Here is a 19177-nt window from a genome sequence, read left to right on the forward strand (position 1 = left end):
AGATAATGTTCCAACATGTCACTGATAGGACCTTTCAGCACAGCTTTAGGAGATCTACCAGGCATTGCCGAGGTTGGTTAGGTCAAAGGGTTGAACCATGTGTAATTCAGAACAGAGGAGGTCCCACGGTCACTCCACAAAAACAATTACACTACTTATTTCACTCCATCCCTTGCCCGAAATTCACAAGCCTCACAGTTTCAGCGCAGTCAATCTCGCTCTGCCCTGGGGCTATGAGCCACATGAAAATATGTGGTGCTGTGTTTATAAATCTAATCAAAAATAGAAACAGTAGACAAGCACAATGAGGTCCTACTATGGATCATGGGAATTCTCTAAATTCTGAAGGCACTTTTGTTTAACTTCTGTGGGCCTTCTCCTACCATTACATTGTCTGGTACTCTCGTTAATCATCCCCTTGACTTGTCAATGATATAAAGGAGCCTACGCGTCTGCTGACTTCCCTCCCATCACACTACAAATAATATTATGAAATAGCAACACTAGGAATAGTCCCTTTAATTTTTCTGGTTTAAAGCTTGGTGTTTCTTCACTTACCTCTTTCTCCATGCCAGCCTGCCCTTCCTCAGACCTGTGGCAGAAAACACTTCCTCCTGCAACAAAAGACAGAGAACACATCTGAATTTTCAGCGTGCACACAGTCATTAAAACCTTTAACACTCAGGCTTGCAGAGCACCAGCCTAGAAATCTCTCAAGATGGGGGGTCTCTTCCTGCTGCAGTCCCTGCTCCTGCCTTGCCAAAGAGCAAAGGGAGACTGTAGTGCTGTTCCTTCACTTCATCTTTTTGAGAACAACTTTGCATCAGATTATGTTAAAAAAATAGCTAACAAGCAAAGATAAACCAAAAAAACCCAACATAGTTTAAGCTCAGAGGAAGTAATACCAACAAAGATGTGGGTTTGAGTGTAAGTAGCCCAGAAGTAGATAGCCACAGACACAATGCAGTTTGCTGTGGAATACACCTAACCTGAAGATTACAATACCAAACCTGCCAGACTCAGGTGTACTTCTGTGATCCAGAATTTAGGTGGGTCCCATTTGTGCCTCACTCCCTGTGCTGGGATTTCCATTAGAAGAAAGGAAATTATCCCCTTCTCTGAGGTCATAACCATTAAGCAAACATACAATAATTTTGCAAGTTATATATCACATCAGCAAAAATGCCTTGATTTTATACCAGCTACTTTTGTTTCTATGTGGGAAAAAAATTATTCATTCAAAACGGCTAGACAGGTTGCCCCTGCGCTCACTGAAATCAATGGCAAAGCTCAGTCTGACTCCACTCGCAGGACCTGAACCACAATGAATAGCAAGCTTCTTCCTTTGCCAGCTTTTCCCTTATGCATTTATACAAACACACATTCAGATTATTTTGCAGGGGCTGAAAACAAAACAAGACCTTGAACAATTAAAAATATCCCTTCAGAGTGCCTCAGAAGCTTTAATTGAACTTTTGGGTCAGAAGATGCCCCGTACAAAGTACATGTTTGGCCCCAGTTGAGGAAACTCTCTCTTCCTGAGGGCACCAGGCAAAGAAGTGCTGAATTCTAAGTATGCGCTTAAGCTTCATTGAAATCAATACAATGGACAGTGGACGGAGCCACAAATTCTCCATGGAAAAAGGCTGCATTGTCACTTTGGTTGCTCAGTAATGAATGAAGGGCTGAGCTTTTGCCCAGGTCTTGCTGACGCTGAGAGTCTGCTGACCTTTGCCATCGCTCCTCGATTTCGGTCCCCTCCTTGGGGTGCCAAGGCCATTGCAGCAATGCCGGGGGCTGCAATTTCGGCAACTCCCATTCTTCCTGCAGCCAGCCCTGCCCAAACAGCCCCCGTGCCGTAGCTCATGGCTGTCGCAGAAACTGTGCCCAAACTGCTTTGCTCCATAGCACTCTGTGATATTGAAAATAAAGCCACATCGACATCACACATGTAGACTAAGGTCACTTATCTAGTCATCATATACGCCTGCAAACAACACCGGAGTCCCAATTCGGTGGAAATCTGGGAAGGGTTTCCAGGCCAGGGTGGTATCTGTGTCACTTTTCCAGCTGCTCTAATTGCACATCCACCGAACACAGCAGGTAAATAGTTTTGAGTCTGATGGCATGGCACATTCCTTGTTATGACTCAAACAGGAGCAGCAAAAATGAATGAACCAAAGACAGTAAAAGCTTGAAATGGTTCCCCTCCTTTTCAAGGTAGAAACACAAGAAGCTGCCAGCAGAAAGAATTGATAAAGATGTAAATTCAAGATTTCTCTCCACGGTCAACGTCCACTCATTGAAGAGGAGCCAAAGACGCAGCAATAAGGACTTTCAAAGTCACAATAGTCCTGGGCGTCCAAACATCAACAGGAAGACTTGAAGTCTCAATCTTTAAGAATGTCATTGACCAAATTAGGAAAGCAAGAGCAGAGATATATAAACAGTGAGTTTAGGGGAGATGTTACTAGCATTAGTGCCTCAACAGTGATTTTCTTAAAGTTCAGGAACTTCCCTTAATTTGGGTTTTCTGAGGAATTTTGTTGTTTAAGTGGGGGACAACATTGGTGGTTTTTTTTAAATGAAGGTGCTAGACATTGCTTTTCCTTTTTTCTTTTTAATACCAATCAGGCAACACATTCAACACTGCATTAACTGATGTTGACTGTGGCCTTGTTTAACCTCATCAGTCTATTTTCTTTAGCTGGATAACAGCGAATCATTAGCATTAAACTGGCTTGCAGTCCTGAAAGAGTACAGCAAAAACAAACTACGTGATTTTTCCATTGATCAAAAAACAACATAAAACTTATTACAGATCCCACCAGATATTTTATTTTATACCCAGCTGATGTAATGTTTTGTATGATTTAGGGGTGGACTTTAGTTATTAAATATGTTTGTAGTCAAATGACAAAGCAAAACCACCACTTAGAAGTTATTAAACTGGATACTTCCACTCTCTCTTCCCCTCCCCCCCCCCCCATTTTTCCTCCAGTTGTGCTATTTTTCCATAAGAGGAACAACTAGGGAAACGACATCAAATATGCAACATATCCAAGTATCTTCTGTAATGAAAATAATCTATTTTTAATACAAAGATGGAGGAATTATATATAGGGAGATGCAACAAAAATAACTCTTACAGTATTAACTCTTGTGTTGATGGATTCCTGCTGCCAGTCACAGATCTGAGAGAGATCAAAACAATAGACCTTTCCACTGGAGCAGGCTGAGGTACCTCTTTCTCACACTAGCTGATACTCTATGCTGTATCAGCTACTGGAAATCACTTGGGTTGCATGAAGAGCCTCTATACAGTAAGGGTCTTGCAAACCTAGCCATAAAATGTACTGTTCTTGCCATGCTGGCACGCAGAAGAAAAACTCTGCTGTTTGTAGCTGCGCACCCAGCATCTCCTTAAAGCACTCCCAAACGTGCAGGCATGTTATCACGGGCTAAGGAAAGCAATGCTGGGTGCAGCTAAGGCGCTGGTGATTGCTGGCAGAGGAATAGCAGGTTCGTAGCAGGAGTAGCAAAGCAACAGTTTGTCATCACGGTGGCTGCCTTTGCTCCTTTCTCACCTTCACCTGGTACACAATTTATCACATGCTAAGAAGAAGTGCTGTGGGATCTCTGTGCTACAATATCGGCAGAAACCACTGAGTAAACGATAACCCTAACAACCTACTTGTAATTCCCTTTGGATTCTCTCATAACTACCAGCTAGCCAGCATTGGTCTTTAAGAAGTATTTCTTCAGGGGAAAATTGCACCTCTGGTGAAGGGAATCCATCAGTCACTTAAATTCAGCAGGACTGACCTTTGAAGCCACAAGCACTGTGATTATCCTTCTTTAATCACCAATTTTGGAAGCAGGTCCTTCAAAGTAATCTCAGATCCTTTCTAGCCTTTCTCTTTTTTTTTATTTACTTTTTTTAATTTAAAGAGTAAGGAGTTTACTGCAAATATGCTTTTATAAAGATCATTAACACACTTAAAATTAAGCTCACATTCAATTACGTTGCTTGATAGGTTGTAATGTTCCTAGCCTTTTTCTGTGTGCTTGAAAAAGTGGATAGATAAATGATTTTTCTATTGATAAGCCTCAGCAGGCAGCTAAACATCACTCAGCCCAGTGGAATGGGGGGAGAGAATCAGAAGGGTAAGAGTGCAAAATACTCATGGGTTAAGATAAAGACAGTTGAATATTTTTTTTAAGAGAAGGAAAAACATAACAAAGAAGGGGGGGGGGGGCGGGGAGAGAAAAATCCAAGACAGACAAGTGGCACAAAAGAAAACAATTGCTCACCACCAACTGACTGATGACCAGTCACTCCCCACGCAACAGCAGCCCTGACCAACCTTCACCCATACCCCTCACCCCTAGTTTTATTGCTGAGCATGACATCATATGGTATGGAACAACCCCCCTTTGGTCAGTTGGGGTCAGCTGTCCTGGCTGTGTTCCCTCCAAACTCCTTGTGCACCCCCAGCCTACTCACTGATGGGGTGGTGTGAGAAGCAGAAAGTGCCCTGACATTGTGTAAGCACTGCTCAATAATAATAAAAACGTGCCTGTGTTATCAACACTTCTATCACAAATCCAAAATATAAGCCCACACAAGCTACTATGAAGAAATTTAACTCTATCTTGGCCAAAACCAGTACACTGTATCATGCCAGCAATTCCTGTAGAAGTGGCAAATATAAAATTTTAGTTTCTGTGCCATCATTCCAATACTTCCATTTCCCAACAAACGGAAAGTGCCATACACAGCACTCCTCATGCTGCTTCAGAGCTTATGGAATGATCATTTCCCAATAAAGTCCCAGGGCTCATTTGAGAGTGCGGAAATTTTTAGCAGTCATCACTTGACAGTCAATACTGGGTGAAGAGCAAAGCCAGCCCCAGCCCGGACAAAAGGCGTTCCGGAATGGCATGACAAGTTCCCAGTTTTGCTTGCCAGGCTTTTCTTTGGCACAGCTGCCCACCACAAGGCTTAGACACAGCTCAGATCAAGATGGTAGCAGGACTGAGGAACCAAGTAGAGTAAGGAAATCACATTCATTATGGTTGTGATCAAGCCTAAATCTCTTCTTCCTCCAGTTTTCCATGTGTAAGACGGGCACAATAATACTCTGCATTACCTCCATGACTACCAGCTATGGTGGACTCCTGCTGACCCCTCTGGATGCAACGTCACGGTAGCAGGAACCTCAGCACTGCCACTGCCCTTACTCCTCTCTTCCCATCCACATCCCAGTCCTTATCCAGCAAGAAAAGGTTATTTCCATTACAAAGGGCTTTTGTGACTTGTCATTCTTAGATAACATAGCCTCCAAATTACAGCAGTGTGTCAGAAGTACTGAGCTGTACATGAAAACCTAAAAAATATATATGCTTTAGAGAGAAAACTAGTGAATGTTTTTCCTTGTGCAAAAACAATACTGTAAAATCTAAGGGGACACCACATGCAAAGGTAAATAAAAATCTAGACAGGTAGAAAATACTTATCATCAGTAAACATGTTAGCAAATGTATTTTGACCATGCACAATTTTAGTGACAACAGCTCCAACTTCTTTTGAAAAGTGCGTCAGAGTTTTCTCCCTAATTTATTTTCAGGGAGTAAGTAGTTCATTTTGTGAGAGTCTGTATTAGCCATAGATTTTAGCACTTCCTCAGGAACTTCTACTATTCATTCTCTGGTTTCCACTACTACTACAAAGAAAAGCCAAACAATCAGAAATTACGTTTATATCCTCTGCAGTTTAAGAAATAAACCTATAATTATTGGAGCACTGTTTATCCAGGAAAGTTTCCCTGCAAATAGCACATATGATCTGCACTAGGAAAAAATCAGTTTTGCTGATTATCAGTTACAGATTAAAATTTCAAAATACATCTATGAAAATGTAACGTTAAGGGTTTTCTTGATCTACATCTTCTCTCTAAATTAAGCAAGAGTACAAGCAATAATACACTGGAAAGTACAAGAAAATGCATCTTGTAAAAGTAACGTCTTTCACATATATACCATTTCAGATATCAATACTGTTGCTAATAGATCAGTAGAGTTTTATTTCAGTCAAAGAGACAGAAATCATGCCATATGAGCAGTCCCAGAAGGAATACCTCTAGTGGTTCAAAACATACTTTGCTTGCCTCTGGCATGAGTTTCTGGATTAGTGTCATATATGTGTCAACATGAAACAACATAGGCTATTTGTTTATACATTCACATTACTCCTCCTTATGTTGTTCTGTATGCCAGCTGACATTGACTATACATATATATCAATATACTCAACCCAGCAAGTGTATTCCTCTGTCAGGTACTTGTTAACGAGACATAACTACCAAGTACAAATGAAGGCAAACTGAGGTAACGATGTCTATAACTGAAAAAGTGGCACAAAACGGACAGGGATTTAATAGTGCTGTTTGCGTACTAATTAGAAATGGCATTGTGTAAAAACATATTTTGACTAATACACAAACAGAGCTGCAGCTTGGTTTTAAAGATCCAGTTAGCTGATAAAACCCAGACGCACAACAGCCTGAAGTCTGTAGTGGTTTCCATTAGTTTTCAACCAATAATAGCAAGAAAATCACGCCTGGCATGTTTTAAAGTGGGTATCCTTGGCCAGCATGGCTAGATGTGAAGTTTCTTTGCTCCAGCCAGGAAGTCAGCAATTGGAATTCTGTCTCAGATTTGAATTCTTGAACCAAATCTCCCTTTGAAATAAATGCTAGCAATGTTTCATTTATTACACGTAAAGACCAGCCACCTCAAGACCTTGAGCAGGCAAAGAACAAACATGACTTCAGCCAAATTCCTGCATTTTGGGATAGGCGGCATGTCTAATAGGGCACCAAAGCTGGTTTCTAACCAATGGAGTAGCTGTAAAAAAGAGACGCCCTCCATATCATCTGACCAAGTAGAAGAGTCAGCAGGAATCCCATGACACATTTTCTTCCTTGGTGATGAAGCAGCTTAAGTTTCTGCTCTCTGTCCCCTTCCTCTCTCCAGCCATTCATTCCTGTCCCTGGGCTGCAGTTTGCTGCAGTCTCATCAGGCTGATATTACTGTAGATCTAAGCCAGGTTAAAAAATACATCCCCCAAAAACACTTTCCTTTTTTATTATTTATCTCAAACCACTTCACTGTGGTTTTATTATTTATCTCAAACCACATGGCTGTTCCAACACAACCAGGGCACATGGAACTCCAGCAAGAAAAAGGAGATCCTTAAGCGAGTTTTCTCATCAAAGAAAACGTATCCTGAAACTAGAGCCTATCTTGACATTAGAGTTTACTCTTAGCCTTGTAAACTAAGGATTTGGAAATGTTTATGTTCCCCACCATCAGAACGCTACACTGATTGACAATATGAGAACTAAACAGAATCCACTAATGCTTCCCTGTTGCAGTAGATGTTGCTAATTTACAAAAAAAAAATACACACTTCACCAAGGTAGTATGCAGCAATGACTTGAGGATATAGAACCAGGGAGAAGACACACTAACAGGATGCCTACACATAGCACATCCTCTTCTCACTTGTCCACTGTCTGAGGAAGAGCATGGCAGCCCTGCTCCCTTCTCACCCACTTGGGTACTGCTTGCTGCCCCACGGCTGGTTGTTCAGTTTAGGATTGGGGCAGTCTGAAAGTAAAAAGGCAGGAAATTTGCCTTTCTGGTAAGCAACATGCTTACGGATCAGTGAAGTCTTCTGAGGTTTTAATGGCTTACTAGCATTTGGATAGCGTCCCTTGAAAGAGCCCGTTTCACTTGAGAAACAAGTAAACTGAGCCAGAAGCAGCTGTTTTCCCAGCATCACTTGTTTTGTTGGAGAATAAGTGAGTTTTGGCTTTCTTGGCTTTTGCTAGGTTGGGTCGTACTTGTAGTTCAATCTAAAAAATAGCTTTTAATACTACATTTTTCACTACTACAGAAGAGAGGTTTGAAGAGCAGCTCTACAAAGCATGTCATTACATATTTAAGATACTACAGTCTACAAGTTGATTGTCCATTTAGAATTTGATTTGGATGATTATCACAATTAAAAGACATATTACATAATAAGTAGAAAAGAATAACTGAAGCCTAGTCTACTTTGTAATTTATAGGTGCCAATCCTGAAAAACACTTATGCCCACGCTTCTCCGTATTTGCATGAATTACCTCATGGAATAGAGCAGACTAACCTATAAACCCACTCACAACTGAGAACATTTGTGGTGAGGGAACATGTGAAAATTTCTACAGAACTAAAGAGGCATGATTGCACTTCATTTCTTTCGATCCTTCATCCTTCTTTCCTGCCTCCCCTCAAATACCAAATTAAGGACTGGAGCTTGTTCTAACATCATTTTCAGCAGTTTCAGATTGGTATAATTTCACTAACTTGAGAGAATTATTTCTCATTTGGTGAAGGTGAAAGCAGTTTCAAATACTTAGTGCTGCTCAGTCACACTCTAAAAACTAGAAGCATTGAAGTGAACATAAAATAGCTCAAATACTGAGCTCTTTTACATCTGAAATTTCAACATGATTCTTTCCTATCCTAAAAAGCAGAGAGTTTCCTCATGCAAATGTTAACAGCAGACTTAACACATAGGGTGCTGCTATAGCACAAGATCATACATGCTTTCTTGTTACTATAATTCATTTATGTTAATTTATTGACAAGAGGGTTAGCTATTTAACTGAATCAAAAAATTATAATTGGCAGATTAAAAATTCTTACCAGCTGTTGTTTGCTACAGCTCTTACTTATCAAGTGAAACCTGCGCTGGCCTGGTTTACTACACACCTGCACAACAGGACTCGCGGATTGGTCCCTGTTAGTTACAACTACTCAGCCGAGCAGTAGTAACTTCCAAATATTGATGAGCAGCACCTTTTCAGATCAGACTGATTTTGGCACTGCAGGCCATCCCACTGCAGCCCATACATGGTCCAGCGCAGAGGCCAAACGAGGCATGGAACCCACTGGAATCAGTGAGAAGACTACCATTCGTTTTGAAAGACTTTAGAGCATGCCATCAACACTACACAAGTCCTGTCCAAAACGTAGGGACGGCTAGAAACTTCAGGAAATCCAGAGAAGCTGGTAGAAACAGCAGAAGTGGCCTAAGTACTAACACTCACACAGGGGTGTGTCACAGGTCAGACAGGTGATTGACAAGCATCACTTATACTGCATGCTTATTTTAAGTGACTATTTGTTGTGGCTTATTCTCACGATAGCTGAAAATATTAAAACCGAACCATCTCTGTTTCACTTCTTTCTCTGTAAAGTCAATTCACCTTCTAAACTGCTAACACCAAAACTAAACGAGAATTTGCGTAACGGTCATATTAAAGTCTGGTAGATTCAATCTCTCCGTCAGACTTCAGAAACTTGTTGAAAGGATAAACGCAGCCCTGACCCACGTGCAAGTGGGTGAGTCTGCACAGTGCCACCACGTCCCATCACATCAGGGCTTGGAAGAAACTTTCAGCAGATCTTCAGTTCCATCTGGCCCACCCTCAACTGTTTTCTCTATACCTCAACCCTCACAGAAAGGAGATCATAGTAAAATGCAAAACACATTACTTATGGTGCCCCTTCCAGGCCCTGGCTCACTGATGTGCTCTTCCTAGCTAAGGCTTAGCATGTTGCAAGTGGAAACTGTACTGCAAGTAGCTGTTTGTCTCAGAACGGGCGGGTTAATTCTTCATTTTTCACATCACACTCATAAAAGCACAAAGGAATAACATTTCAGTTTGAAGTTACTGATATGCCCATAGGTTAAGTTTAAGCCTTTGGTTAGTCACCTTTGACACTTCACACTTCCCCTGAAGGTGATCTTTAAGGTGAAAAAGAAAGGGGTCTACCCTGTTGTTCTTTAAGATCCATAAAGGATGACTAAAAAATTTCCCTTTTTGTTGGTTCCTCCCCCTCTTTTTTGGCTTTTTTTTTTTTAATATCTGAATTAAGAATGTCTAATCTTGTCTTCTTGTCTTTCAAGAGGTTTTGGAGATATTGCCAGAGCACTAGAGAGCTGCATTAGGAAACGTCTTCATTTGTTGAATGAGTGAAGCTGATGGACCTTTTCATATGTTTTCTTGCAACTGATTGATGTGCATCAGAGTTAATTAAGACCAAAGAAAGCAAAACAAAACATGACTCTTCACAGGAGCTTATGCTGCAGTGAGCTGTGTGTGGGCAAGCCACTCCTCAAGCAAAATGCAGCAGGACTCCATGAGATCCCAAAGGTGCTCTGCAACGGCACAACTGCAGGACTATGGGCTGAGACTAACATGGAGCCTGTCCTCTGACTGCCTGGTCACACGCAGTTCCTTCAGACACTTACTTGCATCAGATGAACAGATTTTGGATGTTCAGCTTATGTGAATAAGAAGGAAGACTGGGCATTATAAAGCTTACCTTTAACTTTGAGGGCTTTTTTCTTTCCCTTGTACTAAACCATGCCAAAGTATCCAAGATGGCAATAAATATCACATATAGTACTGACCCTCAGTAGCATGCTATAAACCTCCTAGTATTTTATGTCTGCCCTAAATATATTGTTTAATGCCAATAAATGAGATCTATCTATGATATTAGGCTTCTGAAGTCCACACTTTTGGATAGAAGGAAAATATGCCAAGTCTTTAAGGTGGTGGTTTTATGATGCTGACAATGACGCTTCACTCTATTGACTCCTTTTTTCCATCAGCCATTTACAAGAGTACAGAAAAACAACAGGACAGATCAGAACCAAGAGTCCTCTTGATCATCCCATCTGCAAAAACAATAGGCATAATATTTTTCAAGAGAGTTGTTTTGTCCTCTTATGAGAGTTATAACCTCTTTGTAGTCTTTAATATTGAGTTCAAAGATAGGTTCACCTTAAAAAAGATGAATCCAGATACACTACACCACATATCCCACAACAAAGCATATGTAGATATTCAGTATGTTAAGATCACTAACTTTTTTTTCCTCCCCTCCAAAGGGAAAAAATAACAGGGAGAAGGTAGGCTGCAGGTCCAAGATATTCTACTTGGACCAAAAAACCCCCTTAGATTCAGTTCTTGGCTTTGCCTCAGGTTTATTTTGTAATCTTGGACAACTCTCCAAGCTAAACCGCAAAGATTGGTGCGCAGCATGGGCATATGAGTTGGGAAAGGCTGGGCCAAGCTGGCCAGACCAGGGGACCTCTTTCAAACCCTTAGAGCCTGCCCTGCCTGAATTAGAGACTGGATTTTGGAATAGCCACCAGGAAAGCATGCTTGCACCAAAACCATTCCCCAGAGGGGAAGCTGCTTCCCCAGTGCAGAAAAGGATGCAGCACTCTGCCCCATCACAGGAGCTGAGCTGTCCCATGCACAGCCATCACTGCACCTGGGCACAGCTACTGGGGCCATTGGTTTCCTGTGCTGGGGGGGGGGAGGGCATTTTTAGAAATTAAATTTGGGGTGAGAAGGGGAATAACCTAAAGAGTTCCAGCAAAATGCAACCCTTGCTTCAGTTTCAATCAAGAGCAAGCCTGTATGGCATTCTTCAAAAAGAAATCTAAATCTATATGCCGACATCTGGGTGCAAGCTGACCAGGAACACACAATTCCCCTTTCTCCTGAAAACATGCAAGATAATTGCATGAGTCTCAACATGAAGTTTGCACTTCATACCCTATTCATCAACTAAGAAACAGCTTCCTTTGGCACACACACAACAGGAACAGGCTGGTTTCATATCAGGGTGTCAAAGAATTTGCCTCAGCTTGGACCATGAACATTCAGCCTTGATGCTGACAAGATGCCTCGAGAGCAGCTTCCTTCACACCATCTGCAAATGGTGCTACTGAATATACTGAATACTTTCCAGCACTCAGCCCAGGGGCACAGTTTGTATTTTAACATGCCCAAGTGAGGAAAATCTACTGCAGTGTCCTAAACAAATAGCACTACAGGTGCAGAAAGTTACTAAATAGTAGCAGCTGCTTTATATAGCACAAGGATACTCAAAAGGGGCAGTGGAGGAAATTGAGAACTCAGGAGTGGGTGTGAAACAGGTTGCCATGATCATGGATACAGAAGGAGGCCGCTACATGAAACCCAGTCAGATAGGGCTTTGTATCAGCAGTAAATTTTCCTGTTTTTACATGACACAGTTGTAGGTGACAGGAGAAAAACAGTGGATGTCAACAGGGATCTTGTGTCAGGTCTTCAGCCTCTATAAGCTGTTACCCACACTTTTTAGTAGAGCTACATCATCCTGTACCCACAGGGGATAAGTCTCTGATTTGTGGGGGAAACCTTTTGATTATTTTTTTTAAATGCAGTTTCTCCCAGCCGTTGTTACTTAAGGAGAGAGTGTACTTCAAACCCCAGACATTGCAGAATGCTGGTAGTGATAGTCCCAGGTTCGAACCCACCAGCCAGCTCTGCACACCACAATCAGCCAAACCCCTGTTTGCATTTGAAGTAGTTGTGGAATTAAATGCTTTGCTCTTACTTGTTCCTGTTCCCACGTAACAGTATCTTAACCCAGGTACTAACAACGCAGCATGATGTGTGCTTACACAGTTATATTTAAATATTTTTATATATAAAAAGTTAAATAAAACCAAAGTAAGAATGACTGATAAAGATCTTCCTCTTTTCCTTTGTATGGCTGCCATTAATACTCTGAGTTGCTTCTTAAATACTAGCCAAACAATTCAGACTCATTCAGGAACTAGTCAAACTTGTGCTCCTGGCTTTCCAGTAAAAATTGTCACAAGTTACAAGACTCAAATCTTCTCAGCTCCTCCTGCCACCTCTTGTCCATCATTATCCCAGATTAATGCCTGTGCCTCCTTTGTTCTGCAGCAGCCTTTGCTGACAGTTCTGCAGAAAAGTGCTTTGCTGTACAGCACGTTGAGAAACGCATGCCAGCAACCATCCTTCTCATTTAAATTACCATACAGGAGTCACATCATGCCATTTTCTCTGGATCATTTGTGCAATGTCAGGTAAGGCAGGAAGTGACTCAGTCATGACTCGGCTCAGAAGTAGGACTCTGTGAAATCTTCTGGTTTCAGTTCACATCGGGAAGTGTTGGGCCTGGCAGTCAAAGGAAAGTGAACCAACAGAAATTTCATGATAGCTGCTCTAAAACCATGGTCTTCTACCATGCCTCCATGTATCCCTTCCTCAGAAGACATTAATCTCCCAGTCCTCTAAGGGGGAAAGGAGGATAGGGAAACCATTTTTCCCTCTGTTTCTACTCCCTTCCTTCCCCAGCTCAACAGGGGAAATCTCTCTTTCCTCCAGCTCCAGGCTGTTTATTTAGCATTAGGAAGCAATTGGTCTGTCAGCAGCACCTAGAACAACTCTTCCTAGCCTGGAGATCACATCTCCTCTTTCCCTTCTCATGAGGGCATCTTAGAAACCACTTTCTTCTCATGAACCATGACTTAGCTTCCACCTTTCTTTGAGACAAACTCTCATTATACTTTGCCTAAGGAAACTCCCAGATCTCCTGTGCTCTGAAAGATGGCTTGAGGCCTTACACTTTCAAAAAAGACCCAAGAAACCACAGAGAACCTTGCTTAGAGTTCCTAATCTCAGAGATATGCATATGCATAGACTCAAGTCCTGACCAAGGCCGTGGAAGGCTACATCTAATACATCTGAAAGTTTAATATAAAACCGTAAGATACATGTGTTCACATACCTTTAGATTAGAAAGTCACTTTTTCCTAGTAGTTGAACAAATTCACAGCCTCTTTGACACAGTGTGGTGAAGGTGAATTAATTTCATAGCACTAAGTTTCATAGAATTAAACTGATTCTAGCATGACTTGCATATGGATGGGATGCCAGATATGGCCGCGTTGTAATCCTCTGCTATTCATGGAAATGAAAAGCATATGCTTTTATCAATGTCACTAATCCAAACTAATCTTTGAATGGAATACTTGGCATTAAGAGACAATATTTTTATCCAAAATAAGCAAGGTGATCCATTTCTATTCCATACATTGTTTTGGCTCAGTGGGTCCCTCCCACTAGTTTTCCTTAGACTGACATGACTCACAAATGACTTTGCAAATACAGTTTTCCCATACAGACCTACATGCACAGGCAGACCCCCTAGAAGATATAACAGATCCAAAGAGGGGACAAAATTATCAGAGAGGAAAGAAATACTTGAAAAGCCGGAAGACAATAACAACCTTTTAGGACAGTTCCCACAATTTTGGCAAGTAAACGCGTCTGATATGAGTGCTTCAGTCATGCGCAGATATATGACACATTTCTGTGTGGGCAGAGGATGAAATTGGGTGTGGACTGCGTGCCTCTGCAATGGGTACAGTGATAGGCCTAACTCAGCACCAGCAGCACTGAGTCATCTCTTCAGAGCTCAGAGTTCCTCATCATTCCCTTTATGACATGGAAAAACCCTGGCTGGATTGCCTGCAAAGTTATCCTCTCTGACTGGGGCCTGATCTGAGAGAAAGGTCAACAGCACAGCGAGGTTTCCACTCTCAGAAATCCTCCCCAAAGTCCACTGGTTCATGCAAAAAGTGATTGTATACCCTCATTACAACACTGGGCACTCAGAACAGTTATTTTTTCTCATTTATCCTCTGATAGAATGAATGTAGGTGAAAACGTAGGTTCTGTAAGTATCTGAATGGTCACTTGAAAGATGAAAGACTGAACTCAGGGACAATTGGAAAAACCCAAGCACACCTAGTGTATGGAAGTGTGTAGAAAGACAGCAGTATCTAACATTGGGCAATGATCACTACTATCAAAGAAGATGCTTACAGTGAATAAACAGCTCTATAATCTGAAATCACGCCCAGCATCAGTTTCACATTGTCTTTTGCCTATCTTTTCAACACAAAATGGTAAATTATCTACATGCCAACAAACACAATGGCATGATTTCAGACAGGTACTCCCTTGTCCTCAAAACAAAAACACAACTGTGGCCAATATTAACAGTTTGAGCCAAAGAAAACCTCAGGAAACCTTACGAAGAAGTGGCAATATCACAAAATAACACTATAAAGAAGATAGCTAAAGTTGCTTTACTTCTCATACCATCTGGTAGACTATGGCATAAACCTGCTGCAAATAAATATTCCTGCTGTAGTGAGGAAGAAAAAAACAACTTGTTACTGCATAATTTCCAGATGCAGGTCTTGACCACTTCACACAGGCAGTCAAGTGTGAAGCATTATAGGAGAGGAACTACATATAGCAGAGGAATTGTATTACCCCCACTACTAATAAACAACAGGGGGGGAAAAAGGGTGGCACTTGTTAGACTAGGTGTTGTTTCCCATCCCCCCAGTAGATAAAGTACGTACATTCTGTGGCAAGAGCAGATTGTAGAGGCTGAGCAACGATAGCAGTGGCTAAGAAGCCCGTCTAGTAGAGGAGCAACTGATTGAATATGCTAAGAGCAGGGCTGTAGGCTGGACATCAAGCACAGCTTTCTATCCACTCCTGCTGTCCCTCAGAAGTGGCTTCTGCATCAGTAAAATCTTTCCGATCAGATTCCCTAGATAATGTTAGTATCCAACTCTTCTCTTAACATCTGGCTTTGTAATAATCTCAGTTGGTAATCAAGTTCTCAGAGAATGGTTTGTCTGTTGAAGAAGGCATCAAGCAAGCATGGAAAATGCTGGATAACCCAGAGCTACACATCAATAAGATCTGTGTTTGCTTGTCTTGTACTTCAAGAGGTAGATGGCGTTCAACAAAGTGGAGGGGAACAAGTCAAAAGTTCAGAAGAAACACTTTAAGGGAGAAGGTAAAGTTAAAAAAAAGCACTTGCCAAAGGATATAATGAAAACAAACAATTTAACAAGATTCTAAAAAGGACAGGATAATTGCATGGCTAGGAATGTTCTCATGTGTTACATTAATTAAAATATTTTTTTAAACTATGGAAGAAATACTGAAACAAAGTTTCTGTTAGAGCTTAGAGAGAGTGACAGATTATCTCCTTCCTGTCTAAAGCAGGATTTCTTTTTCTTTTCTCTGAAACAGCTAGGGACCACCGCCATGGGAGACAGGGTATTGAACTGGATGAACTCCAAATCTACCATAATCACAATTTCTATTCTCCCTAAAAAGTACGATCAAATGATTAATGAAGAGAGTGTGCCATAACTGAGACATAGGCTGATCCCAGAAAGTGAGTCAAACCTGAAAGTTCACCAGCACAGATTTTCATATCAATACCAAAGATCAATTTGGTCAGAAGGTTCCTGAAACAGAAGTCAAGGTGAATGACTAAAATCTGGGTAGACGAGATCCTGCAGCAGTCATCAGATAAAATCAGTTAAAAAATGCAGTTTGTTACGGAAGTCAGCCAGCTAGCTGCATGTCCCAACAATGGTACCCCAAAAAATGCAAACCCCAGCTGCATGTAAATAGAGAATTCAGTTCTTCACATTCACACTGGTTGCCTCTTTTATTAGCATCAAGCGTACACGTATTATCGTGGTTTGTAGAGGTCTGACAACGGCAGCCCAAGCAATGTTATCTCAGGGTTTCCTTGTGCCCCCCCGGCGCTCTCTGTGTCCTCTGCTGTCTTTACACAGCAGTTGGACCATAAGCTTACTGCCAAGAGAGCTGCCTTTTGTTCTGTGTTTGCAGAAAATGTGTGAGTGACAACAGCAGTAGGAATAATACATACAAATTCATCTATAAGGGAAAAATACCAAAATTTTACTTGCCGCTTAGTTATTTATAAAATCAAAGAGACCAAGAAATAGCAAAAACCACGTATCCTTGCCAAAGTCCCCCCTCTCAGAGTGGACAGCCACAGGGGCTGAGATCTGAGCTCTGCTCCAAACAGCAGTGGTACCTCCCCAGCAGGAAATTCCCAAAACAGGAAAGATACCCCAGAGCTGACACAAAGCCAACAGATTTGGCTCCCATGCCAGACTTCCTCCAGCTGTCAAGGCAAGAAGTGTGTCATGGTTAAAAAACCTGCTGTGCTCTGGCTACTTCCTGCTGGAGCTGCAGCGGACTGGGCAGAGACAAGAAGAGCTCGAGGGCTCTGCTGAGCATCCCTGGCCCGAGATCAGAAACATGCATCCAGCCCCATCCACTCCGGTGGCATCTGGCACTGCACAGCATCACGGGCAAGGTCTTTTACCAGTCTCTATAGGGCTTCTACCACCCTTTCTGCAGTAATGCTTACACGGCATTACTCATTAATAGTTCATTTGTTGCTTTGCCAGACGGACTCCTCCTTGCCACCGCTCCACTCCCCTCAGAGCCATCGCCGTGAAGTTATCATTTGCTTTTGAGGTACGAGAAACATCCTTTGGGGGTCAGCACCTTGCTGGGGATTGTAAGTGTGCAAACTGAAGCTTTAGACAAGTCTGTGCATCACTGAGGTTATATTTCCAAGTGATGGGATAAGCCATCAGGAGGGGTGGTTTTACTTGCTGATATAAGAGTGGGCAGAGAGAGATTATTTGCAAGCTGTTCTGGACCAGTATAAACCCAGGCTTTAAGTCCCACATGGTTAAACAATGACTCATGGCTGATTCCTATCTTGCCTGTCAACACTCACCATTGCTTTACATCCATATCATTGCTAAAGCACAGCAGAAGACCATGAAAAGGAGCAGAAGCGAACAACATTAATTTACAACACACCACAGCGCTCTCAGCTTCTGTGCAAAAACAGATAAAATCTTGAGGTAGTGAATATTTTATGACTTCCTAAAGTAAAATTTAAGCAGAACTCAAGTCTTGTTTTATGCCACCTGTAAAAGAAAAATTAATTGGAGGAGCACAAGCAGAACGCTAGCAAGGTCTTTTAAAAACTTCCATTGGGTTCTTTTGCATCCAAATCTATTCGAAACAGTTCATGTAAATACACATGTACGTAGGCATGTTTATACGTGCATATCTACACCTGTATAAATATATAGTAGAACATTCCTCTCCTGTAGCATCCTTTCAAACATAACATCATTTTAAAACCCGTCATGAGAGTTGAGAGACAGACCCAGCCTTACCTTCCTAATTCCCAGCTTCTCTTCACCTTTTGAAACCGAATCCTTGTTGCTGTCTCTATGGTGACAGTGACGTCCAGGTCCCCCGATGAGACAGCTACTGGCACGCATGTCAGGTGCCAGAGCAAATCCATCACCACCTGAAACTTCTGCAGTCTCCAGCTCCTCCGTGGGACATGATGCTCTTCTCCAGAACTGGGTCTGACAAACAACCCCGTAAAGAAAACAGTGTTAAACCACTACCCCATGCCTAAAAGAGGGGAAAACTGGGTTTAAGTATGGGGTCTAAAAGCTTTTTTATTTTTTGCCTTTGATAATAATTACTGCTACTTGGGAAATAAATGTGATAGCACTGCTATCAAAGAGTGTATCTGGATAACCTACACAGAAAGAACTAATTACAGGTAATTTCTCCCAGAGGGTTTGACAGTGAGAAGATATTTGCGCATCATGAAGTAGAAGTAGCTGATAAGCAGCATGATGAAAACCTCCTGCAATGTCCATCCACCTGGCATACGGAACCAGCAGTGACAGAATGATATTTCTTGACTCCTGGTTAGTGGAGAGAGGAGCACAAGGGGAGATTTTTATCGAGTGCTAAGTGAGGAGCAGCAGGTGGGACCAACAAAGGTGTGCCTTTCACGCAGCCACAGGAGGTGGCTCCAGGGACTTTTTCTCCTTAGGAAAGACACAGTGAGTCACTGGAGTTACAAAATGCCGGCTATTACATATAGCCCTGGTTATATTTTATGATACACATATCTAGTTGTCATATAATGCCAAAACACACCTCCATTGTAACATACCTTCCTGTAGCAGCTTATAGGCACAGTGAAGGTTATTCAGTCCCCACTAGCACTTTCCCTCTGGGTTCCTGAACTGTGGGAGATGTGCCAGGGAAACTGCTTTGACTTTCTGCCACAGTCCACTGCCAGCACCTGCTGATACTGAACACCCTGTAGATGCTCTAGATTGTCTTTATATTTCACTGGCCTTTTCTAAGTTTGCAGCTACAGATGTCTGGCAAAGCTCTGTGTTGCTGCAACCTTGCTCCCCACTGCAGGGGAGGAGATAAAGTCCAGCGGTGTTTGTGGCAGCAAGTCTTGCCCGGAGGATTTAACTGTGTGATACGCTGC

The 19177-nt window shown here is 41.9% G+C and overlaps 1 protein-coding gene across 1 annotated transcript in view; it reads right to left on the bottom strand.

Moving 5' to 3' along the window:
* LOC129202383 (uncharacterized) overlaps positions 1-18133 on the bottom strand; it is a 140310-nt gene extending 122177 nt beyond the window's left edge. The window contains exons 1-2 of the mRNA XM_054815042.1: positions 18045-18133; positions 559-614 (exon numbers count right to left, since the gene is read on the bottom strand). Of these exons, the coding sequence (XP_054671017.1) occupies positions 559-570 (12 nt within the window). The 5' untranslated portion in view covers positions 571-614; positions 18045-18133. The remainder of the gene's footprint in view (positions 1-558; positions 615-18044) is intronic.
* Between the last annotated feature and the right edge of the window lie 1044 nt (positions 18134-19177).

This window comes from Grus americana, chromosome 2 (genome assembly GCF_028858705.1).
Source record: "Grus americana isolate bGruAme1 chromosome 2, bGruAme1.mat, whole genome shotgun sequence".
Taxonomy (NCBI): Eukaryota; Metazoa; Chordata; class Aves; order Gruiformes; family Gruidae; genus Grus; species Grus americana.